The 27,614-nt window shown below is 45.0% G+C and overlaps 1 protein-coding gene across 1 annotated transcript; it reads right to left on the bottom strand.

Moving 5' to 3' along the window:
* Positions 1-175: 175 nt before the first annotated feature.
* Positions 176-27,430, bottom strand: TXNDC5 (thioredoxin domain containing 5). The gene is made up of 10 exons (XM_081918315.1): positions 26,841-27,430; positions 22,787-22,936; positions 19,806-19,911; positions 18,783-18,879; positions 16,851-16,966; positions 11,458-11,544; positions 9,990-10,133; positions 8,465-8,547; positions 4,009-4,138; positions 176-1,300 (listed from the first exon to the last, which is right to left on the bottom strand). Exons 1-10 carry the CDS (start codon positions 27,050-27,052, stop codon positions 1,178-1,180), a joined length of 1,248 nt encoding a protein of 415 aa, XP_081774441.1. The 5' UTR covers positions 27,053-27,430; the 3' UTR covers positions 176-1,177.
* Between the last annotated feature and the right edge of the window lie 184 nt (positions 27,431-27,614).

Genomic DNA, 27,614 nt, shown 5'->3' with positions numbered 1-27,614 from the left:
ACAGTACAAAAATTAGAAATGTAGATATGGCTAATGAAAGTTGCATTGCTCCATCTGCAACAAACAAATGGCAACAGCATCTTTCTACAGAGAAAACATCTAGCCTATGTACATACCTGAAAACTCCCCCAATAAAATGGCAATAAATGTTTATATATAAACCAGATTCCCCCCCCCCCCAGCATCTAGTTTGCTGCTGTAGTTTAAGTGTCTATCAGTACCTGCACTAGAAATTCTTTGGCTTTAAGTCTGTCATATTGAATACCAAACTGGAAAGGAGGGGGACTGGCTGGAGAGAAACTACTCAGAATGAAAGACCACCTGGAAAAACTTATAGGTAGGTTTTGTTCCTTTGTTTATATTACCTGGAAAGAGGCTCTTTAACCATGATTAATAAACTACAGCCCCTGAAGTAACAAAAATAACCCATCTCTAGGTTTTAAAAGAATTTTAAAAATTTATTTTTTTAAAAAAAGGATGGCCGGTCATGATCTAGGTCTGCACAAAAGGAGCCAAATCTCTTTGCAAATGGCTGAACAGAACCATTGTGTCTTTGAGCTGTCAAAAACTACCTGACAAATGGCATGGTTCAATAATAAATGCAGGGACACATAGTACCATTGCTTTTTGTTGTACATCTCTCATGATGAGAGAACACAAAATGACAGCAGTGGTCAGGGGCGTCTTTCCAAAGTGTGTGCGTGTGTGTGTTTGTTTTCCTTTGACGTTTCTATTGATGAGACATTTAAAAAGCACTGATTTGCCACAAATAAGGTTTACAATGTGCAGTTTTGCAAAGGTCCAGGCATGTAGTAAGTTTGTAACTTGCGTAAACTGCCACCATCTACCAGGCCCCCTTAATTTTAACCTTTCCTTACTGGTTTTAGATACAAAAAGGCGACTGACTACCAGGACAAAATGGAAGTTCATTAACACAACTAATAATGAAAATTGTTTCCAATTTGAACTATGATTTGCTTGTTGTAAGCTTCCCTTAAGCTCAGCACAGTAGGGCCTTAGAGGAAACAAACACACACACACAGGGATACCACATTTTAGTACATTCAGTTTCCCAAATGACCACTATTGGAAATCTGGTACCAGCACACCTTGATTCAACTCCCTTGTTTACTGGGCAGACACAGCTTGAGGAGCAATACCCAAACAGACATGTTTTCTACAGTTCATCCTTTGCTTGCCCCAGGACAAAGTTGTGCAGTGTTTCAAGATCTCTGGCTCCAGTGTGCTCAGTGACTTTTTCCCCACCACGGAAGAGCATCAGTGTTGGGTAGCCACGAACCTTCAAAAGGGGAGAAAAGAATGTAGGTGAGAAAGCAACTGCAATCCTATATGTCCTGATTCAAAAGTAAAAGGCTCTTCCATATGGCCAATGGGCATGGCACTGCTTGGAATCTATTATGTTTTTTGCGGTGTTCACAAATCATCCTTGCCAACCTGTACTTCCCCCACCCCCTCCAGATTTCCTCTTTAGAAAAGCTGAGAACTTTAAACAATCTGTTATATATATTGTTATATATATATTATGTCACTGCTGGATGGAAGGGAGTTTGAACAGGTGGCCTCATGTTCATAACATGAGCAAATTAGTACAAGACCTATAATAAGACAGAGTGAGTAGTTGGGGTTGCTTAATCTCCTGAGTGGAAGGTATGTGTATGCCAATTGTTCTGTAAATTATGATAACCTCTCTCTTCAAACATTCTCCGCCTTTAGCTTAAAGCACCTCAGGAACTGCTCATACAGTGGTACCTCGCAAGACGAATGACTCGCAGTACGGAAAACTCGCAAGAAGAAAGAGTTTTCCGTTTTTCGAGGTGCTTCGCCAGACGAATTTCCCTATGGGCTTCCTTCGCAAGAGGAAAGCCCATAGGGAAATCTCCGGGGACAGCGGGGAAGCGCAGCACGTCTTCCCCACTGTCCTCGGACCTCCTCCGAAGGCTGGCGGTGGGGCGGAGAGACCTCCTCCCCCCCGCCAGGCTTCGGAAGGCTCCTCCGAAGGCTGGCGGTGGGGCGGAGAGACCTCCTCCCCCCGCCAGGCTTCGGAAGGCTCCTCCGAAGGCTGACGGTGGGGCGGAGAGACCTCCTCCCCCCCGCCAGGCTTTGGAAGGCTGCTCCGAAGGCTGGTGGTGGGGCGGAGAGACCTCCTCCCCCCGCCAGGCTTCGGAAGGCTGCTCCGAAGGCTGGTGGTGGGGCGGAGAGCCTTCCCCTCTGTTCCCGGACCTGTCCTGAAGACTTGCGGTGGGAGGAGGGTTTTCCTTCCCACCGCCAACATTCAGAATGCTGTTCTGAATGTTGGCGGTGGGGAGGAAAGCCCTTCTCCTCACCACAAGCCCCACAAGCTCTGGGGACAGAGGAGAAGCGCAGCGCGCCTTCCCATCTGTTCCCGGACCTGTTCTGAAGGCTTGCGGTGGGGAGAAAAGCCCTTCTCTGCACCGCCAGCCCGGCAAGCGGTTTCCATAGGAACGCATTAATTGATTTTCAATGCATTCCTATGGGAAACCATGCTTCGCAAGACAAAAAACTCGCGGAACGAATTAATTTCGTCTTGCGAGGTACCACTGTATTGCTGAGGAGTAGCAAATCGGGATTTATTTTCTTCCTTCTGTTTTCAAGCTTCGCTAAAGGCCACACTATATATATACATTTAAACCACTCTGATACCACTTCAAACCTTTAACGGCTCCCCCCAAAGAATTCTGGGAGGTGCTGAAAGTTGTTAGGAGACCCCTGTTCCCCTGCGTGGCTTAGCATTCAATCCCTATTCACAGAGAACTCTGGGAATTGTAGCTCTGTGAGGGAAACAGGGATCTCCTAACAGATCGCAGCCCCTTAAATAAAGTGCAGCTCCCATAATTATTTGGGGGAAGCTGTTAGGGTTATCATACTAGTTTACACTGGCACAAACTACTGGGGGCCCAGGCACCCACAAAAAAATTATGGGTACTTGGCACCCAGCCTCACGGGGGCCGTGGAAGTCGCGTCTTAAGGCCCCAGGGGGGCGGGCCTCCCAGGCCCAGACGCTGCTGGGCACCCATAATCTGGGGCCCAATTCAGTGCCAGTGCTGGTTTAAATGTGTAATGTGCATGTGGCCCAAGAGTCTCCTCCCTCCTCTGGCAGGAGGAAGCCCATGGAGCTGTCACAGAGATTTGTGAAAAAGAAAAAAGCAGGAAGAGGCGGCAGGTATCTCCATACAGCAGGAAGGCTCCCCCTTCCTTGTTGCTTCCTGCTTCCCTTCCCACAAACCTCTCATCAGGACTGATTTGATTCCCTCCTTCTCTCTCAGCAACACAACAGGATTGCAAGGTGTTTTAAGCTGAAGTTAAACCACAGCTGGAGATAGCCAGGAGAGAGGAAATACCTTTAACATACAGAGAACGCATGCAACTCCCCCAGCCCTGCCAGAAAAGTGGTCCTCATCAGTATGTAGTTTAATTAGGAAAAGGTTTCTGGCCAAGCACGGTCAGAATGAAATATATTCAAGGAGCCTGGTTATGATCAAGGCTACACTGAGAACTCTGTATGTGCAGTAAGGCTTTGGAGATTACCTCCTCCGTTTTCAAAGCGTCCCCACAGCCACACCCTAAATTCAGTACAGTAGTAAACTTCAGGATGCGAAAGCGGCAAACCCAGAAGTATTTTACCGGGTTTTGCCACATGCGCAGAAGCGGTCCTTCGGTTGGGATCCGACCGTACCTCTGGAACGGATCCTGTCTGCAACAGGAGGTACCACTGTAGTTTCAGAACCACATCTGACCACACGTAGTCAGTGCAGTTATGCAGGTACCACGAGCACATTATGTAGAAACTCCTCAGCTTTAGTTCATGTCTTTTTATACAACCCATAGTGAAAAGATTCTGTACACATTCTTCCCCGTAGCAGACACTAATTACTTTGGAGAGTTAACTGTAAACCAAGCAGCCACACACTTGCAATTTCAACAATTTAGCACAAATGCAGTGTAAAGTCATCTAGCTTCCATACTTACGGAAAATCTATTGCAGACATTGCGTTCCATGGTGCAGTCGACTTCTGCTATCTTGACATCTACTGGTCCCGGAAAGTTCTTTTTTGAGAGATTCTCCCAAGTGGGAGCCAGGTTTTTACAATGACCACACCTGGGGGGAGGGATTAGAATGAAAGCATATAACATTTTTTTTAAAAAAATAAAAAATCCCCATGTTGATTTCAATATACAACAAAGGTTTGTTTCTTTTAAGTAACATTTTAAAAGTACAAAACAATACTTTTCAAGCCAGAATCTCAAATAAAAAGCACAAATTAAGAAAAATCAATCCTACCGCATGAGACATTGGATCATTTTCAATAGCCATACGACACCAAAAAACACTGAGTTGTATCTACTTCAACCATTCTTAGGCAGCACTAGTTCATCCAAAAATTACAAATAACACTTTGTCCCACATTTGATGAGGCAAGGCTCGGCAAAAGGTCAGGAAGAGCCCCTGCCCTCCTCATTCCTTAGGAGGGTGCAGGTCTCCTTGAAGAGCAGCACGAGACTCTACTGCTTTCCAAGTGCTTTGTGAAAGGGACGGAGACAGCAATAAACTTAATTTTGGCTACCAATTTAAAGGAGGGGGGGAAACCCCACTGATAATTCATCTTTTTCTGTTGTGATGTAAATGTGCCCTCCTCTAACAACCTAGGTTTCCTTAAAGTTGGAGGTGATGTCTCATAGTCATCAAATTAGGAAATAACGTACCATTTGAGCAAACAATTCTGAAGCCACAGCCCTAAACCCACCTATTGCTAAGTAGGTTCTTGCTGAAATCAGTGAAGCAAAATGTCCTCACGCCACAGCCCTCAAGCTTACCTAAAATTCAGAAAGCAATAAAGCAAAGTTTCTACCTCTGACATGTTGTTTATACAACAGTGAGGCTAACATTTAAAATATGCTACTATCCATCACTTCTCAAAAAAGCTCAAAAAAGATGGTGGTGTTTTTTAGAGAAGGAGTAGGAGTGGCTTTGCTATTCTAGAAGTAGGTCTATTTCAAAATCACAACTCGAGCACAGCTAGTGCCCCAACCCTTTAAGTTACCTCGCCAGAGAAACCTAAGATTTATTCCTCTGTTGCTGGTCCGTTCTTGCTGTAACAGATTCATAAATTTAAAAATTGCCTCCATAAACCAAAGAGGGTCCAAATATTGTGAGGTTATATATGAGGAAGTGGCTGGCTTGCTCATTTCCTCCCTGCATCCCATAACTTACCTGGCAAGCAACAGAATTATCTTAAGATGCAGCAGAGTAACCAGGCAAGTACTGGGATGGTTAATGTTTTCTGCCAATCCAAATGCCCATCTAATGTTCCAGTCACATTTGCACAGGGGCAGATGCAGGACTGTGCTTTGAAACAGACCTGCTTCCCGTGGAACACCCAGTCTGTGTTATGTAACAACATGGCATGCAATCCAGTCACAAGCGAAGCACTTTGATGCTCCACTGATGCTCCACTGCAAAGAGTCTAAACACTTACTAAATTGTGGCCACAGCATGTCCACAGTAAGCTGCACTGGAATAAACCTGCAAACCAACTCGGTGCATGAATATACTATCCCTGTTATTATAAAGTAGATGTCAGCAAACTGGCAGCCATCAAGCTGAAATCAGCCTATGCACATAAATCCATTTTTGATCTATCACTGCTGTGACATTAAGTTCCGCACTACTTTCCCAGTCAGTAGCTGATTCAAGGCACTACTTATAAAAATATTAAAAACCTGCTCCCTGCCTTGGGAAACAAAAGGAATCATTTTTAAGGTCTCTTACTATATAGAGGGTGTGTATTAAGAGGGTTACTGACCATATGTACTGAAAACTATTAAGATGAGATGGGCTTTTTACTTGTCGTTCAGCTTAATGTTAATATTTACTTAAAGTAAAGGGCAAAAGGAGACCTCAGAGAACTAGCGGTTGCTTAGCCAAACATAAAACAGCTGACATGCAAGAGAAAAAGGTCAATTTGTATACAATGAACTATAATTGTGTACACAATTTAGCTGGCCAGGAATAGGCTACTGGCTATTTGTGTAGTAAACATTAGCCTGAACTGGAGCTTTTCATGGAAACAACTTGTTGCCAAATGAGAGTGGATTTGGTCAGGTGGCATTTAGAATATCTTTAACGCAGCCCTCACTTTTGGATATTTAGCATCCTTGTGGCATGGCTCTTTTTAGAATGAAGTCAGGAGAGAATGGAAGCTATATTTGGAATGCAGCTCTGCTCTAAGATTTGCAGAAGAGCTCAGTGAATTCTACAGGTATCTCCTCTCTTTCACATGTCTCTTTCTCACCTGTAAATAATTAAGACCAGACCAGTTTCACCTAATGCCATTCATCTAAGTGCTACCTCCTAAGTGGCAGGCTTGGTGGGTGAATTGCATAGGGACAACCTACATGTCACATTGATAACAACTTCCCAAACTCCAGGTTTCCCTGCTATCAGCAATAGCATGGGATAAGAAGTCAGGAAGTCTCCAGGAGCCAGCAAAGAGACCACAGAACAGTATGGTGGAGCTAGCACTGCATGAGATCAAGAACCGAACCACTTCCGTAGTTAAATAAATTTTCACATCCATGCTTGGCCATAAAGTCACTAGGTGGTCTTCAGCCAGTCTCTGGGCCGATCCACACACCGTATTTATCATGTAATGACTATAGAAAGCACACATCTGTCAGTAAGTCACCACCGATCTAACAGAACTTTTGCCTGGCAATTTTGTTTGCTGTGATGTGAGTGGAGAAGTGGGGTATAACTCTTAACAACTGATCTTTAGTCCATCAGACAGAACGGGTTGGTTCTTGACTGTGTCATTCTTAGACTGGGTGAAATCAGTTGAGGAGCCAGCTCAATGTTTTTCAGTATAAGCAATTCATACTTTCAGTATAACGAAGATCTGCGAAACTGACTTAAATGTACGTGAACCAGACCCCAACCTCACAGTACTGATCCTGTACCTATGGCAATTAAATCAGATCTGATACCCCTCCCCCCCCCAAATAAAACATGCTTAAACCTCTGGGGTTCTATGTAGCATGAACAGCAGAATTCTTTTTAGTACCAGTTTAATCAAGATTGTATGTTATAAAGCAGGTGGCGCTGTGGGTTAAAGCCTCAGTGCCTAGGATTGCCGATCGAAAGGTCGGCGGTTCGAATCCCTGCGGCGGGGTGCGCTCCCGCTGCTCTGTCCCAGCGCCTGCCACCCTAGCAGTTCGAAAGCACCTCCGGGTGCAAGTAGATAAATAGGGACCGCTTACCAGCGGGAAGGTAAACGGCGTTTCCGTGTGCGGCTCTGGCTCGCCAGATGCAGCTTTGTCACGCTGGCCACGTGACCCGGAAGTGTCTCCGGACAGCGCTGGCCCCCGGCCTCTTAAGTGAGATGGGCGCACAACCCCAGAGTCTGTCAAGACTGGCCCGTACGGGCAGGGGTACCTTTACCTTTACCTTTATGTTATAAAGCAAGATGTACAAAATACCATACATGCAAAATCTTGAGGCTGTTATGGCCTGAGTCAAATACATCCAACGCAAAGGCCTGGGAATAAGTACATTAAGAGGACAATCACAGCAGGATTTGGGCACGTGGAAAATGTATTTTTACACATTTGAGACACGAATCAAAGAGGGGCAAGAAAAGTAGAACTTTCCTCTCCACCACAGCATAGCACAGTAGGGAAAGGGAGGAAAACAACTTCCTCTCTGGCAATCACTACAGTGCTGAGGCAGCCATTTCTCTTACCACTGCAACACTGAGCTAGCAGGAGAGGAATATCTCTGTCCTCTCCAGTGGAAACACAGTGCTTTCTCTGCATTTCAGGAAGCCATCTCTGAAGAGCAGAGAGAGTGGTTTTCCTGTGCAACTGCAGGAGGGGAGGATCTTCGCAGCACGGCATTGCGATAGAGAAGATACCCCCTTGCTTAACTTTCAAAGGCGCCTCTCTTTCCTCTTGCGCACCACCACTGCTAGGCGCAAAGTCCTTTCCATTTCCTGACCGGTAAGACCTCCCAGCAGTTGTAGCGTGAAAGAGGAGAAGCCCTTCTGCAACAGGTAGAGGTGCTGCCATTGGCTAATCTGACAGGGGTAGGCGGACCTCTTCATGCATGTAGACTCTAAACAGCCAACAAATTAACGGTCTGCCAGGGGTACCTCCAGCTGATCTCTAACAAGACAAGGAGGCAAAGAATAGCTCCCAGATGAAAACCAGTTTTCACTTCTGGATAAATGCTACCAACAGGTAAATAAGGTCACAATTATCCCACTCTAAAGGCGGAAATAAGTAAGTGGGGAGAACAGCAGCAGCAACAGCACAGAAACAAAAAGTTCAAATGCCTGCAATCCAAAATGTTTTCTCTGTTGAAAACGTTTATCTATTCACTTCATTTGTTGTTCTAGTAATCAATAAAATCCTCATGCAGAAAACTTACCATGGAGCGTAGAACTTAATGAAGGTGATTCCCTGAGACACTTCTTTATCAAAGTCTTTTTCAGAGAGGGAAAGGACTTTGCCCTGTCAAAGGAAAGGGAGGTGAAAGTCAAAACGGCTTCAAACACGCCAAGTGCGGACTTGGAAGTGATACAAGTCTCTCGCCACTGCTATGATGTTGTATTAAGAAAAAGGGGTGCATAGAGGAAGCCATGCCGCAGTGTGGAGATTTCCCAATCTCTACCCAATACATGAGGCTTTTCAATACATCCCGAGTTTGCTTCCCCCTCCACAAAGCACCCTTGCTGGGCCAGGACAATTGTTTTTCTCTGCAGTTTATCTACCATCAGGTGAGAGCCACTGGAAGGGGGGAAAGCGTGGCACTCAGACGTATGCAGCTGCACTCCCTGAGGAGCTAATTAAAAGCAATCTGTAAAGCACTCCTTGAAAATCCCTCATATGAGTACTGCAGCCTAAATGGACATCACTATCATTTTAATTTTCTGGATTCAAATTCCTTGTTCAGCACCTCCTGTTTTATTGTAGTCCCATCGTCCCCCTCCATTTGTTCCCTGCCTTCTTGCTGTGCCAACCCAAAACAGGGCAGAATCTGATCATGACTACCTCTGTCCTGGCAACAAGCTGTGATGTCACAAGGATGGTGACTTAAGTGAGAAAGAGGCTACAGGAAATGTAACATATACCATCCAATAGGAAGGAAACACCTCTCTATTTAGCTACATATATTATCTATCCATATACAGCGGTACCTCAGGTTACATACGCTTCAGGTTACAGACTCCACTAACCCAGAAATAGTACCTCGGGTTAAGAACTTTGCTTCAGGATGAGAACAGAAATCGTGCTCTGGCGGCACGGCAGCAGCGGGAGACCCCATTAGCTAAAGTGGTGCTTCAGGTTAAGAACGGACCTCTGGAATGAATTAAGTACTTAACCTGAGGTATCACTGTATTATCTTTAAACTAAAAGGATGAGAGGCCAGGAACCATTTCATTCAGACACGAACCTGATATACACAGTATAGCGACATATGTATGTATGTATGTTTGTGCATGTTTACATGAAAGCACAGCTCCATGGCAGCAGTCAATGCACACTTTTAAAAAAGCAACAACAGATTTATTGCAAATTCTGATCAAGTGTTATAACTAGAACTCTAGTGGAGGCGTGACAGCAAAATCGCAAGAATAATTTTTAGAGTTTGGGGAAAACAAACATTTAAGAGGTATTATTTAGGACATGGGTAGGCAACCTAAGGCCTGGGGACCGGATATGGCCCAATTGCCTTCTCAGTCCAGCCTGCAGACGGTCTGGGCATCAGTGTGCTTTTACATGAGTAGAATGTGCCCTTTTATTTAAAATGCATCTCTGGGTTATTTGTGGGGCATAGGAATTCGTTCATCCCCCCCCCCCCAAAAAATATAGTCCAGCTCCCCACAAGGTCTGAGGGACAGTGGACTGACGCCCTGCTGAAAAAGTTTGCTGACCCCTGATTTAGGACTTACCTCTTCTTCTGGAGTTGCTTCTCTAGGTGGTGACGGTGCTTCTGTAGGTTTAGCATCTCCTGAGGCTTCTTTGGCGTCTTTTAGCTGGGATTCTACATATTCTTTCAAAGAGTCCAAATCTCTCTTTCCTTTATATTGGTCAACCTACAAAACAACAATGACAACATGTGAATCATTTAGTTTAGGCAAACCTTTCTTGGATCCCCATTTGAAGATGTTCACGTTTAAGCACTCATTGCTACATATCTATATCATCCTACCAATTCATTAGCTTGGTTTATTGAATTCCACAGCTTAAGTTTTTTGCTTTTTGCCAAGAAAGAGATCCTTGCAAATCTTAATGCATTCTGAGTAACAGAGTGAGAGTTTCAATAAGTTAAGACTTCCTTTTAAAAAGAATATAAAACTTTGCATTTTCCCTATTTTTTAAAAAAAAATTCCACCTACCCGTCCACAAAAAACAAAACAAAAAAAACCCACCCTGTGAGGAAAAAGCAGCTTCAAAATTTCTGGAAATTTCACACCTGTCTAGAACCCTGAGTTAGCAGGATTCTAAAAGGTGTGAGGAGCTTCCATGAGTATAGGAGGTCCTAAACAAGAGGGAACTTGAAAGGAGATGTGCAACTACCGGGGGAGCGCTAAAGGCACGATCCATGCAATAATAATAATAATAATAATAATAATAATAATAATAATAATAATAATAATATTCTTTATACCCCGCCCATCTGGTTGGGTTTCTCCAGTCACTCTGGGCGGCTCCCAACAAAATATTAAAAACACGATAAAACATCAAACATTAAAAACTTCCCTAAACAGGGCTGTCTTCAGATGTCTTCTAAAAGTCAGATAGTTGTTTATTTCCTTGACATCTGGTGGGAGGGCGTTCCACAGGGCGGGCGCCACTACCGAGAAGGCCTTCTGCCTTCAGCTCCTTTTAAAACTTGTGTCGCCCCTTCAAGTGAGCAATAACTGAACAGGAAGGGCCAGGATTTAAGGCAAGTGCTCTGAAACCAAAGCACACATTCCAGGAGCAAGGTAATTATTATTACCTCTGATACTCATGCATGACCTCCATTACCCCACCCCACCCCACCCCGGTGAGGAGGAAGATCCACAAGGACTCAATGCTCCACTGACTGGAGAATATTTTCCTTTTCAGCCTTGTCCAAAGGCAACACACATGATGGTTTACACCTCTGTGAAAGCGGGAGCTCAGTAGTGGAAGCTGGAGGTATTTTATATGTGTGTGTTTGCATTATATCTCTCTGTGTGTATAAAACGACATGTTTGTTCTACTCGGCATTTCACAGCTCCTATGACCTGTGGCTACATAAAGATTCAGTTTCACAAACTACACCATCGGGCTTTCAGTCCATTCCAGGGCAGGCCTGAAAGTGACGTAACCGATCCCATCACGTAAACATAGGAAACAGAATAAAGGGGGCAAGCTTCGTAATAACCTCACCTTCTCTCCTCCTCTGAACCAAAGGAGGGTTGGGTAGCCGCGCACTTGGTTTTCTGAACAGACTTCATTATGTTGTGTGCAATCCACCTGAAACACCACACAAGTATCAAGTAAAAAGGCCATTGTGAATTTCACAAAGTAAAGGTATAATCTGTCAGCAGGTGTGCTGAAATATTTAACTCTCGCTGCTGTGCAAAAAGAAGACACAACTGCTGAAGGGTGTCGCCATGATTGCTTATATAAAGCAGCTAAACAATACTGGGCATGGCACATGATTGAAAACGGCACATTTTCCTGCCCTTGGGGTTGCATCTAAAAAACCATGGAACAAAAGAAGGGACCTGGGATGCAGAGATGAAAAAATGCTATAAACTAAAACGAAGTAAAAGGAGTGATAATAAAACCTGAAAAATATAATCAAAGGAAATGAATTTGGGGGAGGGGGATGCAAGAAAACATATGAGGTCATATATGTAACGGGGAAGGAGTTCCATGCCTTAGAAGCTGTAAGAGAGACAAAGTGCATAGCTAGAATGGACAGCTTAATAGGTTCGATGAATGGAAGGACCCAGGAGGAAAACAGAGAAAGGAGTAGAAATGTGAAGAGACGCAAAATAAGACTCATGGGGCCAACAGACGACGCCAGTGAAGATAAAAACACAGAAGAGAAATATACAGAGGTGTAACATGATTGAAACACAACCAAACAAAAAGTTAAATGAGCAGAAGAGCTGGGAATGGAGAGAAGAGTTTTAAGTGGGGAGATCTGTGAGGGAAGCATTACAATAACCCTTGCATAAGGGCTTAGGCAGAACCAATTGATCAGAAGGTGTGTGCGTGTGTGGTGCTTTTTTAAAAACAGTATTATAAAAGAGAGAAGTGACAGACCTCAGCTAGAGCAGTAATGTGAGCCAAGCAAGAGAAAGAAGGATCAAAGACAATGCCCAGCCTCTTAACTTGCTGAGAAGACGGAAGAGTGAAGTTGCTGACTGAAAGAGAAAGAGAAGGGGAAATGTGATTTAAGGGGAAACATGACAAACTCCATCCTTTGTATACAGTGTTTGCGATAATGATCCAACATCCCAGCAGAAGACAGTTGGAAGCATTAGACAGACTGGTGTTAGGAGGCAGTATTGGCTCTGAAAAGCGGGTGCTGGAAGCACAAAACAGGGGAGGGTCCTTGCCTTCATGGCCAGCTTTAGCTTTCCTGAAGGCACCTGGTTGGTCTCCCTTGGAAACAGGGCTGCTGGGCTAATGAGCACTCAGGCTGACCCAGCAAGGCTCTTGAGATGTTTTTTTGTAAGGGGGAAGAGAGAGAAAGGAACACACTGAGAAAGAAAGGAAGAGAAAGGCAGAGTTGGACAGCACCGTGTAACAAAAGAATTTCAAGAGCAAGAGTAAATGGGACAATGAAAGGACCTAAGGACTGAGGAGAAGAAGAAGAGTTTGGATTTGATATCCCGCTTTATCATTACCCGAAGGAGTCTCAAAGCAGCTAACATTCTCCTTTCCCTTCCTCCCCCACAACAAACACTCTGTGAGGTGAGTGAGGCTGAGAGACTTCAGAGAAGTGTGACTAGCCCAAGGTCACCCCAGCAGCTGTATGTGGAGGAGCGGGGAATCGAACCCAGTTCACCAGATTACAAGTCCACTGCTCTTAACCACTATACCACACTGAGCTCAGCAGACACCAGTTCAGAGAGGAAACTGAGAAAGAAGAGTGCCATTAAGGGAAGCTTTAAAAGGACAAGTCACGATGGGAGGGAAGCCAAGAAAGGAGAGTATCAGCAAACCCCCAAATAACGCCGAGGACTAAGGAGCAGAGAGGGATCAATTGTATCAAAACATGAGGCAAGATCAATGAGAGCAAGAGGATTTTATATAGGGCCGTCTCAATCAAATGCAGATGTTGAATACCAGCCTGGAAAAGGAACTGTTGTAAAAAGAAAACCTGGCTGCTGTTGTTCAAGTAGTTTGGATAACAAAAGAAAGATAGAAATGGAAAGGAGGTGAGGGGTTCAAAGGGGAGTTAAAATAAAAATGGGGAACCACAGGGCAGGATTTACCTAACAAGCCCTGTCAGTGGAAGTCCTGCACAAGGAAGCAACAGGGCACTTGTGCAACTGGGCTCCCCACTCCTGCCCTGCCCTCAAATAGGCTCTGGGGGCATTGGGAGAAGACATAGCAAGTTTAAAGCACAACAGGGAATGGTGAGAAGAAAGGTAAAGGCTGAAAATAGAACAAGATTTATACGATACTCTGGTTTCTCTTCAGATCATATAAATAGAATTAGAGAGGAAAGAACAGATGGAGTATTTGTTGTGGAAAAAAGGAAGGAAAGAAGGAAGAGGGGGAACTGGGTCAAAAGGACTGAAGGAAGAAGAAAAGCAACAGCAGGAAATGAAAGCAGAGAAGATGGGTAAAAAATAGTGATGATAATGAAGAATACAGGCAGAACTAGAGTGTAATGAAGAATGAAGAGCGGAAATCGATAAACTATTGGACAAAATTATTACAAGAAAGTGATGAAGGGACAGCAGAGGAGGAGAAGGATAATGATGAGCATGAAGTAGCAAACAGATGCTAAGGATGGAGAAGTTGAAGACTGAAGAAAGTGAAAAAAGTAAGCTTGGTTAGAAGAAGGATAAGATGAAAGCATTAAATTAGAATTAAGTCAAAACTGGCCCAGGGGCATCCAGGAGCTCTGACCCAGAAGCAAAAGGAGCATGAGAAGGGAGAGAAGAAAGGCTAAGGTGCCTGGGGTAAACGCTGCAGAAAGAAGAGCTCCTGTTCACTGCTCCATTCATTCAGCCAGGCCCTCTTCTACTCTGTACCCTCATCTCAGTTTTCTCCCAGCATTCAGTCAGCATTTGTTGCCTACTAAGGAAAAAATGTAAGCTGTTAGTCCCCTCTTAGGGTCCCCCCCACCATTTTTGGGGTGCTTCTGCAAAAACTGGGGGTTTCCCTAAACCTGCAGCTATTGCAGGGTGGTTTATGTATTTATTTAAACCCCTTGTTTACCTGCCTTTCCTCATCAAAAGCTGTGCATGGGTGGTGTTGCTTTGGCTGCATAAGCAATGGCATTCATAGCCATTTGTATGGAATGATTAGACAAGGTCTAAGATGCAAACAGCAGAATGGATGGGAGATGCGAGAAGTGAGAGTGGCAGGAGGAGGGAATCTTGAAGACAGAGAAAATGCCGAGCACAAATTTATCAGAATGAGTGAAACCAACAGGAATAAGAATTGGAAGGGAAGAAAGGAGGAAAGTAAGCCAGTACTCTAAAGTCAAGACATGGATGAACAGGATGGTGATAAATCATAGCAGCCCACAAATTAAAAGGAGCAGTGAAAATAACACACACAATTAAACTATGGAACTCACTGCCACAGGAGGCAGTGGTGGCCACCAACCTTAGATGGCTTTAATAGAGGATTAGGCAAATTCAGGGCGGATATCAAAGACTACTAATGATGGCTATGCTCTGCCTCTGTTGCTGGAAACCACGGGAGGGGAGAGTGCTCTTGTGCTCAAATTCTGCTTGTGGGTTTATCACAGGCTTGGCAATTATAAGAACAGGATTCTGGACTAAATGGGCCACTGGCCTGATCCAGCTGGCTCTTCTTATGTTGGAAACAAGATAAAGAATTAGAAGAGGGGAAATCAAGAATCTGCAGCAAGCAAGAAGATGAGAACAGATGACTTGCCACTACAAACTTCAAGGTGGCAGGAGTGAGAAAAGACTAGTGAATGACTTAAGGAAGAGCATTCAAGGCAGCAGTCAACTGGAGAGAGACTGGAAGAACAAGAAGAGAGAAAATTCAGAGGAAGAAACCAAGCAGTGTGGCTTATTCGATAGCTGCAGGAAAGTAAATGAGAATGATAATCAAGGCAAACCAACAACAACATGACAGAGAACTTAAACTAAATTAGGATGACGAGGGCAATGTGCAGTAGGGCCAACACTGAGAGCAACACTACCAGCTAACCAGCGTGAAATAAGGGGTGGGGAAATGGAGACGTCAAAGAACAGCAGTCCAAACACCCTTGAAAAGCAAAATTGCAAACACTTCGCACAGTGGCCTGGATCCAGACGAACACCACAATCCTACCCAGGACTTTACCCAGAAGTAAGTCCAATGGAATTCAAATGGGCCTATTCCCAGGTAAACGGGGTTAGGATTACATTTGAAATCCATTACACTTTGTAGCTCCATTGAAATCAATGAGGACATGTTGTTTCGGCAAGTTTAGATCCAATTGATTTCAGTGGGTTTAAAATGTAACAGGCTTGGTGTTACTCAATATTTTTTAAGGCAGGCAGAACACTTGTCTGCGTTGGTTTCAACAAGCATTTATTTGCCCCCTTCCAAACTTGCTCTCGGTTTAGAAAAACAAAATGAAAATATTGATTTAATTTAAAAAAACAAAAAACAAAAAATAAGTATCAGACTTTCCTTCCAATGTCATGTGTAGTTTGTCTCCCAAAAGACCCCGAATACTTTATTTCGTCTAAACTATTAACCGTGCACCCAGTTGAACATTTCAGGCTGGGAGAGCAATCTTTTCCACCAGAAAGCTAACAATATGACTACACTCCTGTTTTTATAGTTAGCTGAAGTTGTTCCAACACCCACACACATCTGCCTGAAGATGGAAAGAAGGGCTCCATCATCATAAAAGTAAGCTGTAGGGACCCTGCCTTTTCCTTCTTTAAAATAACAAGGCCCTGGTATGGCTATATTCCTATTAACCACTCATTCACTTGCCCACAAAGAGTAAGAATCCCTCCTGTGTAAGCACTTTGCTACTTACTGTTTCTGTAACAGATAATTTATTTGATTTTGCTGTTAACTGTCCTGATTTTTACAGTGGTACCTCGGGTTAAATACACTTCTGGTTACAGACTCCGCTAACCCAGAAATAGTACCTCGGGTTAAGAACTTTGCTTCAGGATGAGAGCAGAAATCGTGCAGTGGTGGGGCAGCGGGAGGCCCCATTAGCTAAAGTGGTGCTTCAGGTTAAGAACAGTTTCAGGTTAAGAACGGACCTCTGGAACGAATTAAGTACGTAATCAGAGGTACCACTGTATTTTTATGTTATTTTTTAAAATGTGGAAAGGCCGGGTACAAAGGTTTTAAATGAGTAAATAAGCTTCCCTGTGACATACACACAGGTAAGATAAATATTTTGTGGGCAGGTTCCAGCAAAACAAGCAAGGCACCAGATTTTTTTTAAAAAACCGAGATGTGCGAATGGACTGCCAGGAGTATTATACCGCAGAGTAAATGAAGTTAATTGCGGGTTAATGGAGCAAACAGCGTTCTCCCATCATAGATGTTACTGTCCAAGTACATAATGTTCAATTTAAGACCTTGTAAACGAAGCCTACCTTGCCGATCTTGGCAGTCCCCGAATTTTCAAGGTGCTGGGCCAACTGCTCCCAAGTTGGTGCCAGGGCCTTGCAGTGGCCACACCAGGGGGCAAAGAATTTGATAAAGTGATTGCCTAAAAACAAAACAAAACAAAACAAGGCGTATATAAATAAACAGCACTCAGTTCATTCATTCCAGCAGTGATTAAGTGTCTGTCTTTATGCAGACAAACAACACTTGAATGTGTACTGCTACCCTTTGCCATGACTGGGTTTCCATTCTCAAGAGGTGGGGATCCTGATCCCAGCATCACACAGCTGCCCTGTGTAAAGCAGGGGGCTCGCTCCCACCTGTAGCTCCCAGTCACTTCCTCCATACGTCCCCTAGCATAACCACTTAGAAACCTTGGTAAGATAAGCAAGGTAACCTTGTCTGACATTCTTCCCCAATCCCCTCTCTACCACACTGCACTCAAAAACTTTATGCAGCACTTTTCTTTTTTTACACAAGGCTTCTAAAGGGAAAAGGTAAAGGACCCCTGGACAGTTAAGTCCAGTCACAAGTGACTGAGGGGTTGCAGAGCTCATCTGGCTTTTAGGCAGAGGGAGCCGGCATTTGTCCACATGTGGCCAGCGTGACTAAACCGCTTCTGGTGCAACGGAACACCGTGACGGAAGCCAGAGCGCACGGAAACGCCATTTACCTCCCTGCCACAGAGGTACCTATTTATCTATTTGCACTGGCATACTTTTGAACTGCTAGGTTGGCAGCAGCTGGGACCGAGCAACGGGAGTTCACTCCGTTGCGGGGATTCAAACTGCCGACCTTCCGATCAGCAAGCCCAAGAGACTCAGTGGTTTGGACTACAGCGCCACCCGTGCCACAAGGCTACTAAAGCATCTTGATTCCAAAATGTTTCCTCTAAAACGTCATCTCCTCTGAGTCTTGCAGGCCTCGAGGTTATCAGCAGGTGAAAAGGTTATCAGCAACTGATGGCCTTTTGGAGTTCTCAGTGGAGAAAGTTTGTTGGAGGTGCCAGAACAACAAGGATGGGAAAAGGCCTTTCCTTGAACCACTGGTCTTACTGGGTCTGAAGAAGGCTCAGAGCAATCTCCATCTGCCCTGGAAGTATGTTGCCAAGCATCAGGTCCTGGGTAACAACAGGATAACAGCTGAGTTCTGAGGATTACAGTTCATCTTAGTAAGCTGAACGTAGGCCTTTTGCCTCCATAAGGACACAAAAAGAGCCACGCTGGATCAGCCCAAAGACATCTAGTCCAGCATTCTTTTCTTACAGTGGCCAACCAGATACCTATAAAAAGCTTGCAAGGAGGACCTGGGTGCTCACAGCCTCTTCGCTTTCCCCTTCACACAAACCAGTGAACAAGTCAGGAAGTCTTTGGTTGCATCCGAACTGGGAAACTATGGTTAATAGCTTGGGAACAATGCAGGGCATGATGCCAACTTCCAACCAGAGGCTTGCTCTGAAACCATTAACTAAAACCTTCCTGATTTCATAGAAACACAGAAGGGACTACGAGGGTCATCTAGTCCACCCCCCCTGCAATGCAGGGATCTTTTTGCCCAATGTGGGGATCAAACACACAGCCCCAAGATTAAGAATCTCATTCCTCTACCAATTGAGCTGTCCTTTGTTCACTTGCCTACGTGAAAGGAGGCGTTGTAGTGGCTACATGCAGAGGGCATGAGGATGATTTGTAACTCAGCTTCAAAACTTGGGATATGAACATTCAGAACATGGCAAGTGTCATGAGTTTGCAATGCTTGAGCTGTGACCCAGGAACTCTCAAGATTAAATCTCATTTCTGCTACACAGATTCATTAGATAGATTATGGGACACTGTACCACTGTTACATAAATTTATTAAATATAAAGAGCATTTTTTTTTTAAAAAAGGAAGGATTTGCAGCAATAACTATCAAGCTACCTTCTGCAACATGCGTTTTGAAATTAGCCGATGTGAGCTCATATAGACCCTGCTTCGATTCCGGGTCTTTGGGAGATTCTGGTTCAGAATCTTTCTCCTATCATACAAAGGAAAATTAGATTAACAACGCGATTGTATCTCAAGACAGACACAGCTGGTTATATAGCTGCATGCATAATGAAACCGCAAGTATAAATTTGTGGTTATACTCACAACTGCAAACATGACAATACTTGTTCGAATTTTCAGATAAAAGCACACACCTATAAGCTAACGTGCTTGTATACACATTTTTAAAACTCATGCCATACAGCCAAATGTAACTACTACTTGCATGGAATTATTTTCCCCCAAAGGTAAACACACCCACATGTATATAATGTATGTTATGTCTGCAGATCAATAAATTTTATTTTCCTAGAGCAACAAATGAGAGGCAGCCAACTTTCAAGAAAAAAAACAAAGCAATGCTGGCAGCAGAAGCAGCAGCACTGAGGGCATGTTGTGGGGCTGCAGGGTGAGTGAGTGAGCAAGAGAGTGTGTGTGTGTTTGTGTGCGTGTAGAGCTCGTAAGTTCAACCAGTTTACTTCCTTAGCCCACACCTAACCAGGAGAGCTTGCATTTGGTTCAGTGTAGGAATGAAGGATAAAAAAAAAAAAAATACCCACATTCAGCTACCGTTTCCCTTCAATGTGAACGGCATTGGTTTTTTAAAAACATGGACATTATTGATGGCTGTTCATCACTGCCCAGCTCAAATTATTAGAGGAAGAGGTAGGCTAGCACAAGGCCCCAGACCTTCAACTTGTCCAATTTTAGCCACATCACATCCCTTCTTTATTTTCTAACAGATTATCTAAGGGGGGGGAATGCAAAACATATGGCCTTCTGGCTTTCTATAGGCTCCCCTTATAGTTCAGTAACTGATATGCTGTATTTGCACTCTTTTAAAAACAAACAAAAAACCATTTGAATTGCATTTTATTTTGTGTCTCCTGAAAGAAGGACTCTTTGATCACTTACGGCAGGTTCTTCTTTTAGTGTCTTCAGCATCCAGTTCTCCAGCGACTGAAAGTCTCTAGGTCCCTGGTATTTTGCAGCTTCTTGGCCTGGTCTAAGCAGTTTCAGGCTGCAAATGCAAGACAACAAATGCAAATGTTTTTAAGGTCATGCAATGTCAAAACATTCTGAAAACGACTGTACTTTTGCCCTCATGTCCCAGCTCAAAGAACCTTCCTCAGGGTGGTCTCTTTAATCCTAATTTTTCACAGTTGTGTTGATTTCAGTAGCACGGCATTAGGCTTTCCAAGGCCACAATTTCTCTGCAAACTTTCAAAACGACTTAAAAAACTGAAGACAGCTTCAGATCTAACTGTGATGGAGATAGTCTGAATGCCAGTGAAAACGTAACAGTACCACCTTCTGTACCCAAAACAAACTATTTGCAATGCGGGGGGGGGAGGGGTCTATAGATTAGTGCCTGTGACGTCACTAGCATATCTGCACCTCCACCCAAACAATTCATGGAGCAGTTCTGCAACTGCTTTAAAATTGCTTGTGTTGCTTTTTCTTGGTAATGTCAAGGGCAAAAAAAGGTAAAGGACCCCTGACAGTTAAGTCCAGTTGCGGACGACTCTGGGGTTGCGATGCTCATCTCACTTTGCAGGCCGAGGGAGCCAGCATTTGTCCGCAAACAGTTTTTGCAGGTCATGTGGCCAGCATGACTAAGCCGCTTCTGGCAAACCAGAGCAGTGCACGGAAACACCGTTTACCTTCCCACCAGAGCGGTACCCATTTATCTACTTGCACTTTTTTGGCGTGCTTTCAAAGTGCTAGGTGGGGAGGAGCAGGGACCGAGCAACAGGAGCTCACCCCATCATGGGGATTCGAACCGCTGACCTTCTGATCAGCAAGCCTAAGAGGCTCAGTGGTTTTAGACCACAGCGCCACCTGCGTTTACTAATATAAACTCTGCTTATATACACACACGTATATATTTGAGGACAGCATGCCTGACACATAAAGGGACAGAGCCAATCGCATGTTTAAACTTGCTAGATATGTATTCCAAGCCCAACTGCAAGGCTAGGTTCTCACACCACGAATAAAGAGCCCATTATGACTACTGCTGAATGTTACACCTGTCTTCTTATGAAACATTTTATATCAGCATATTAAGAAATCTAAAGTAAAAAAAAATGTTAAGAAACTTAGGCCAGAGGCTCATCACTATCTGCCCGTACACGTCGTTGGATAATTCACAGTAAGTATGAAATCAAGAACCTGCCGACCTCATGAAAATTCAGCCTGCCCAGGCTGTGGGTATATACGCCCCACAACAGGGAAGAGCTCATCAAAGAGAGGCTATATCTGCAGAATCATCTAACAGGCTACCCTTGCCAAGACGCTTCCAGGGTGTAGTCAATTAGGTTCTTCCTGGTTTAGCAAATGAAGACGGGCCTTGGAGAAGGAAACACTGAGTAATTACTATACCCGATGAGGTGTGGTCCTCTCACCCCAGAGCAATTCAACCACCTTCTGCTAGCTATAAAACCTTTGCATCACCGTGGCACATTTGCACAGCTGTTCCTCTTATCCATGCACAGGCAAACATATGGGTGTGCTCACTGCATTTTTCACTAAAACCCAAGAGGAGCAAGGAGGAAACAGAAAGCGCATCAAATGTTGAAAGGTTTTCAGTGCTAGTACTCCTCAGTCTAGATCCACTGAAGTTAATGAGCATGGCTAACTTAGGTTTATTCATTTCAATGGGTCTACTCTGAGCAGAAGCTAGTTGAATACAGCCCATTGCTTTTATTTCCTTGGGCAAATATGTATCACTTCAGAATACATAATCCCATGGTACAGTCCACGGGCACATAAACCCACAAACCATGTTGAAGCTAAGCAGGTCTGGGCAGTGCCTAGGAGAGGCACTGGCTGGCTTCACGGTTTTTCCTGCATCATGATTTTTGCCACTGCCTGCTCTTGTGGTTGGCTGTCCCCTGAATGAGGCAGGTGAGAGCAGATCCTGCAGAGTTAACAAGGGCTGCAGGAATCAAGAGAAGCACTGGCTGACTTCACACTGTTCCTCACATTGTGATTTTTGCGTAGCACACAGACACACGCATCACGATCCAAGATATATTGCCAGGGTCAAAAAATTATGAAACCGAAGTCACAATATGGACATCAAACCAGTTTTGGATGATATATTGATATTATCACCTAGCCTAAGTGCCTAGATGGAAGATTTCCCAAGAACCTCATAAATGCTGACTTGAGTTCCATAACAGAACAAAGTCTGGATATAATTTAAGAAAATAAAGCAATAATATTAAGAGGGCTTTTTTAAAACAATCACTATGTGATTGCTACATGGGCTGCTGCTAGGTAGAAGGTCTGTTCACAAAACAGGGAAAAAGAGGATTCTGGTCCTTCCAAGAAATAGAATCTAATGTATAATACACAATACAGTACATTCCATGCACTTGGCAAAAAAGACGAGCCTGCTGACATTTAGCATTTCACCACAATGCTACACTAGGTAAAGGTAAAGAGACCCCTGACCATTAGTTCCAGTCATGGCCGACTCTGGGGTTGCGGTGCTCATCTCGCTTTATTGGCCGAGGGAGCCAGCGTACAGCTTCTGGGTCATGTGGCCAGCATGACCAAGCCACTTCTGGTGAACCAGAGCAGCGCACGGAAACACCGTTTACCTTCCCGCCGGAGCGGTATCTGTTTATCTACTTGCACTTTGACGTGCTTTCGAACTGCTAGGTTGGCAGGAGCAGGGACCGAGCAACGGGAGCTCACCCCATCGCGGGGATTCAAACCGCCGACCTTCTGATCGGCAAGTCCTAGGCTCTGTGGTTTAACCCACAGCGCCACCTGCGTCCCTCACTATAAGCACTCAAAAGCAACTGCCCCCCCCCCTCATGCTGGCATGGGCCTAAGGGAGATACACAGAACAATTAACGAATGCAATGCTCCTTTAAACGTACGTCGGGTAACCTCTGACACTATACTCAGAACATAGTGGCGTATCTGCAGTGCAGTCCACTTTGACGACATAGACCTGTGGATCTTCCATACTGTTGTACTTGTCTGCAAGATCATTCCATGTTGGCTGCAGGCGCTGGCAGTGCCCACACCTGGAGTAAAAAAGAAGATGATTAATGAATTCATTTTCCTTTGTTACAGGGATTACTGCATATGGTTTAGGATCTCCATTTTCAACCACACTTATCGTCTAACAGAAGCCCGGGGGGCTGGGCTTTGGTCCAATTTCAGGTTTCAGCTGATGTTTCTCAAACCGTGTTCTGGGGAAACACTCAGGTTCCTTGGAAGCTTATTGGTAATTTCAATAATGGCCGGAAAAATTCTCTAAAAGATTTCTCATCTCCTCTTACTGATGGGGTGCCACCAAGGGAGTGTACTGGATGCAATCTTAGTTTACGCGAGTTAACAGTGATGTGAAATGAGTATATAGCCTAGAACATCCCAGAAACCTCAGCGTCTTGCTGAGAGAGAGACAGCAGATTTCCTGCACAAAACTTGATATGATGGAAAGGACTCCCAAAATATACAAAGTCTGAAATCACTGTATCTAGCAACTAATGTGCCTCAAAAACTTATTATTACTACTATTATTAATAATTACTTTTGACAAACACTCAGCAGAGTTTTAAGCATTTGTTCTGACATTAGTTAGTTAGTTGTTCAAAGAGATAAAGAGTGAGTCTAATGCAGCTCTTTGGATCCCAAACATAATAATGCTGCTTTGAAAAAGAAGATTGCATTACAACAGCAAACAGTGTGGATGCAGAAAACCGAATCATCAAGTTGATGTGAAGGTCAATCAAGACCATCACTGGACAAGAAGCATCAGGTATATTCTGTAAAACCTCTCAATGTAGTGTGGGAAAGGCACTTTTCTTTAACCTCACAATATGTGTCACCCTGACGCTAATCCAGGATATCTATAAGTGGTTAGGAGCTCGAGCAGACCAATTCCATCTTCCTCCATTTTCTTTTATTTTTTAAACTGATACTGTCAACATTGCACAAGTCAAAATTGAGCTGCTTTAGGGCTTCCAAACATTTCTTTTTATTTTACAAAGTAGTATCCATTTTCAAAGACTTCCCCCAAGTGTGCAGAAATCATCCCTATATTTATAGGTGGCCTGTTTTACTTCCACACTGATTGGTGCAAGACCACACAGGTCTGGCATTACTGTATAGTGCATTAGAGAGATGTATGGTCCACTCATTCCTTTCCCAGGGTTCCTTTGTCCTCTTCAGAGCAATTTTGCAAAGGCCAAAACTCACATTATGATTTACCCTCTAGCAAGCTAGCTTGAATGAATTGATTAATTATGGTCACAGACCAGAAATAGCAAGCTAGATGTGTACCCAGAAGCATCCTGGAAAAAGAGGGAAGACCATGAACTCAATGACTGGGGTGACTATTTGCAAATGTTGCAATCAGTATGGGATCACTTGCATACATAGGGAAATTCCACCCCCACCCCACCAAGTGTCCCTCTGGCTACCACAAGGCATGTGTGGAGAAAGACAAAGGATAATGAATCTTTTCATGCCTCAAGTATAACACATAATGCAGGTGTGCAACACCTGTGGCCTTCCAGGCGTTGCTGAACTCAAACTCCTAGCATCCTTGACCACTGGCTATGATAGCTGGGGCTGAATAGAACTTGGGAGTCCAACAACTCCCTGGTTTCCCATGTTGAAGGTGGGGAAACCCAGATTGCACATCTCATGACAGAAGAAATGCTCAAATTCTGCCTTTATAACAATGAGCTGTATATGTGAAGACACCCACAGAAGATGCCTATTTGTATTGCAGAAAGAGGAATTGAAAACCTCTGGATTATTTAACTCAACATAGCCCTCATTTGGATGAAGGGGGCGGGGGTGGGAGCACCAGGAGAAACCCTGTGCTGATGTTTCATGTTAGGAGTTTCCCCCGTTTATCTTTCTAGCTATAAATTCACATTTGAAGTGGGGACACGCAGGAGACCGGAGATACTATTGGAGCTAAAGGGGGCAACCTGACTAGGCCATTGCTAGCTACTTGAAATTGCCGCCCACGTAACCCAAGTGGTGACTCTGCTCCTGATCTGCAGCGCAATTCCTACTAGACGTCTACCCCTTTAAAAATAAAATTTTAAAGTCAGTTCAGTGCTGATTGAACACTTCTCAATTATTAAGATGGTTGGGTGACGCCAGAAGTCTCCTGCTTTGCCCTGCCAGGAGCTCTGCACAGATCAACACTTCCTATATTAACATCTCAGAGCAAGATTATCTGTGCATATAGACTCTGTCTCAGAAGGAGCTCTTTCTATTTACCTTTTTCTTTGCCCTGAGGCACAGACCTAGGAAAGATGTGAATTCTTAATTAGCTGTTTGCATTTACTGCAGAAGCTTCAGCTGCCTTAAGAGAAAATAGCTTGGAAACCACTTTTGCATGGGCTTTATTTGAGGACTATGCAACACTGCTTATGAATTTTCAGTGAGTTAAAAAATGGCATTTTATTAATGATGGAGCTGGTCTGAGACCAAGTTCTGGCCCGAGTCTTAGTAGACCTAGGCTCAAATTAAAGGAGGGGAGGAGGGGGGAAAGAGGTTAACATGCTATGTCCTGCTGTTTTGTTTAGATTCCACTTAGGGTGTGTGTGTATTTTTTGCTTTGCCTTTGGTCAGTTAGGACCTGTGAATGGGATCCAGCAATGACAGACTTATCTGCAACAATGGAAATGATTTTTCTATGGGTCCTTTGTATGCCTATGAAAATTTGAACAAAAAAAGTATATCAAAGTTTTTTAAAAGGCACAAATACTCCATTAGTTTTCCCTTTACTCTCTATTTAATGTTAGCCCAGATACATATTTTTTCAGCTTCTTTTTAAAGACACTTGAAAAACAGCAAAGTTTTTTTAAAAAAATAATGTACTGGTAGGCAAACTACTAAACCTTTCTGTAGGCTAGCAATGTGTGAACTAATCTGCAACCCTGAAGTTGCCATTTTTCTAATCACAGAAGTTGTCTCTGCAATCTTCTGCGTGCCTCCACTCCAGAATGTACCCTGCTCACATGCATAGCTCATTTGTGTGCGCACAGTTACCTGACTTCTGTGCTGGCCATCACGTGAACACACCTGTACTTTAAATGCACGCACAAATAAGTGATGAGCTACTTCGGGTATTACGACCACCAATCGATCTGACATAACTTGCCCCCATGAACTTTTTCATTTAGCAACCTAAAAGCACTGCCCACCTCGTCCCAACATCCTGTTCTTCTTACCAACCAGATGCCCGTGGGAAGCCCAAAAGTAAGACCTGAGCGCGATAGCCCTCTCCTGACTTGTCCATCCACCCCAACGACCCACTTTCAGAAGCACACTGCCTCAAGATAGTGCAGGTATCAACATGGCTAGTATTTATACCCTGCTGGGTCCCATGGGCGAAGGGCAGCTTACGGTAATGCCATTAAACTCTCTCTGGGGACAGAGGGTAAAAGTCACAAGTGGGGGCAGGCTGCAGCAGCTACTTCTGCAGGGAAAGAAAACCTCCTCGCGGGTTTTCTGCCCCTGAAGTGGTAGAGCACCTGCTCTCTCCCCAACCACACCCCGGAATAATGATAGGGCGCAGAGGCAGCACAGCTGGATTAACAGAATCATAGGACTGTAGAGTCGGAAGGGGAACCAGGGGGTCATCTAGTCCAACCCGCTGCCGTGCAGGAAGATGCAGCTGTTCCCAAAAAGGGGGGCTGCTGCTGCGAGATCCGCCAACTTCTCCACAAATACCCAAGCCTTCGTGGAGACTTTTTAAAGACACCTTTGGACGCGTGTGCGCATTTGGGGAGGCAGCGGGTGGAGGATGATGGAGGAGGAGGAGCCTCCGCCGCCCCCCACCCCAGCCTGCTGGACCCCCCGCCCCAGCCGCCCTCCGGCCCGCCACGTCAGCGGGAGGAGCAGACCTGGGCGCGCGCCCACCCCCTTCCCTTTCCCCAGGCCGCCGCCGCCGCCGCTCACCACGGGGCGAAGAACATGACGAAGTGCGGCGCGCTCTGGGCGCCATGGCGCAGCATCTCGGCGCTGTAGAGGTGCCGCGCGTGGGGGTCCTCCTCGCCGCCCGCCTCCGTCCCCTCGGCCCGAGCGGGGCCCGCGCCTAAGGAGAGGCAGCCGAGCAGCAGGGCCAGGCAGGCCGTGGAGTGGTGGTGGCGGGAGGAGGAGGCGGCGGCCATGGCGGCGGTGCAAACGGAAAGAGAGCGAGGAAAGAAGGAAGGAAGAAAGAAGCCGGCCCGGGCCACGTCTCCCCTCGCGGCCAACCCCGCCTGCTGCTGCTGCTGCTGCTCCCTCCGCTGCGAGGGCGGCGTCTCCTCAGCCTCCGCCCCCGCTCCGCCTGCCTCGGAGGAGTCAAAGGGCGACGGGGAGGGGCCGGCAGGGAAAGGCCGGCGACGCCGAAGCGCGCTTCTTTTCCCCTCGCGGCTCGGCGCAAAGCTGCGCCTGCGAGGAAGCTGCCCGTTAAGTTTCGAAAGAGAAGCGGTTCGAGGGCGCGGAGGAGGAGGAAGAGGAGGAGGGGACCCCCCTTCAGGGCCGCTGCTGTTGGGCAGCGCGTTTAAGTCAACTTAGTCGCCTTAAGCACGTGCGCGTGCATCCCGCCCTGAGGACTCTAATGAGGAATAGAGCTCTTAAGCAACTGTTGTTGTTGAATCATGTCCAACTCTTCATGGCCCCATGGAGCAGAGCATGCCAGCACTCCTCTCTTCCACTGCCTCCTGCAGCTTGGTCAAACTCATGCTGGTA

Source organism: Podarcis melisellensis (assembly GCF_964234715.1).
Source record: "Podarcis melisellensis genome assembly, chromosome: 7".
NCBI lineage: Eukaryota > Metazoa > Chordata > Lepidosauria > Squamata > Lacertidae > Podarcis > Podarcis melisellensis.
Note: the sequence above shows the minus strand (reverse complement) of the source record. Positions and strands in the feature narration are given on the sequence as shown.

Excerpts from the sequence above, each read along its gene's own strand:
- TXNDC5 (XM_081918315.1), bottom strand. The coding sequence starts at position 27,052 with ATGGCCGCCGCCTCCTCCTCCCGCCACCACCACTCCACGGCCTGCCTG. Across the intron at positions 18,880-19,805 it reads CACTAAAAGAAGAACCTGCC|GAGAAAGATTCTGAACCAGA; the intron begins GTAAGTGATCAA and ends TTTGTATGATAG. Across the intron at positions 10,134-11,457 it reads GGTTCAGAGGAGGAGAGAAG|GTTGACCAATATAAAGGAAA; the intron begins GTGAGGTTATTA and ends GTTGTTTTGTAG.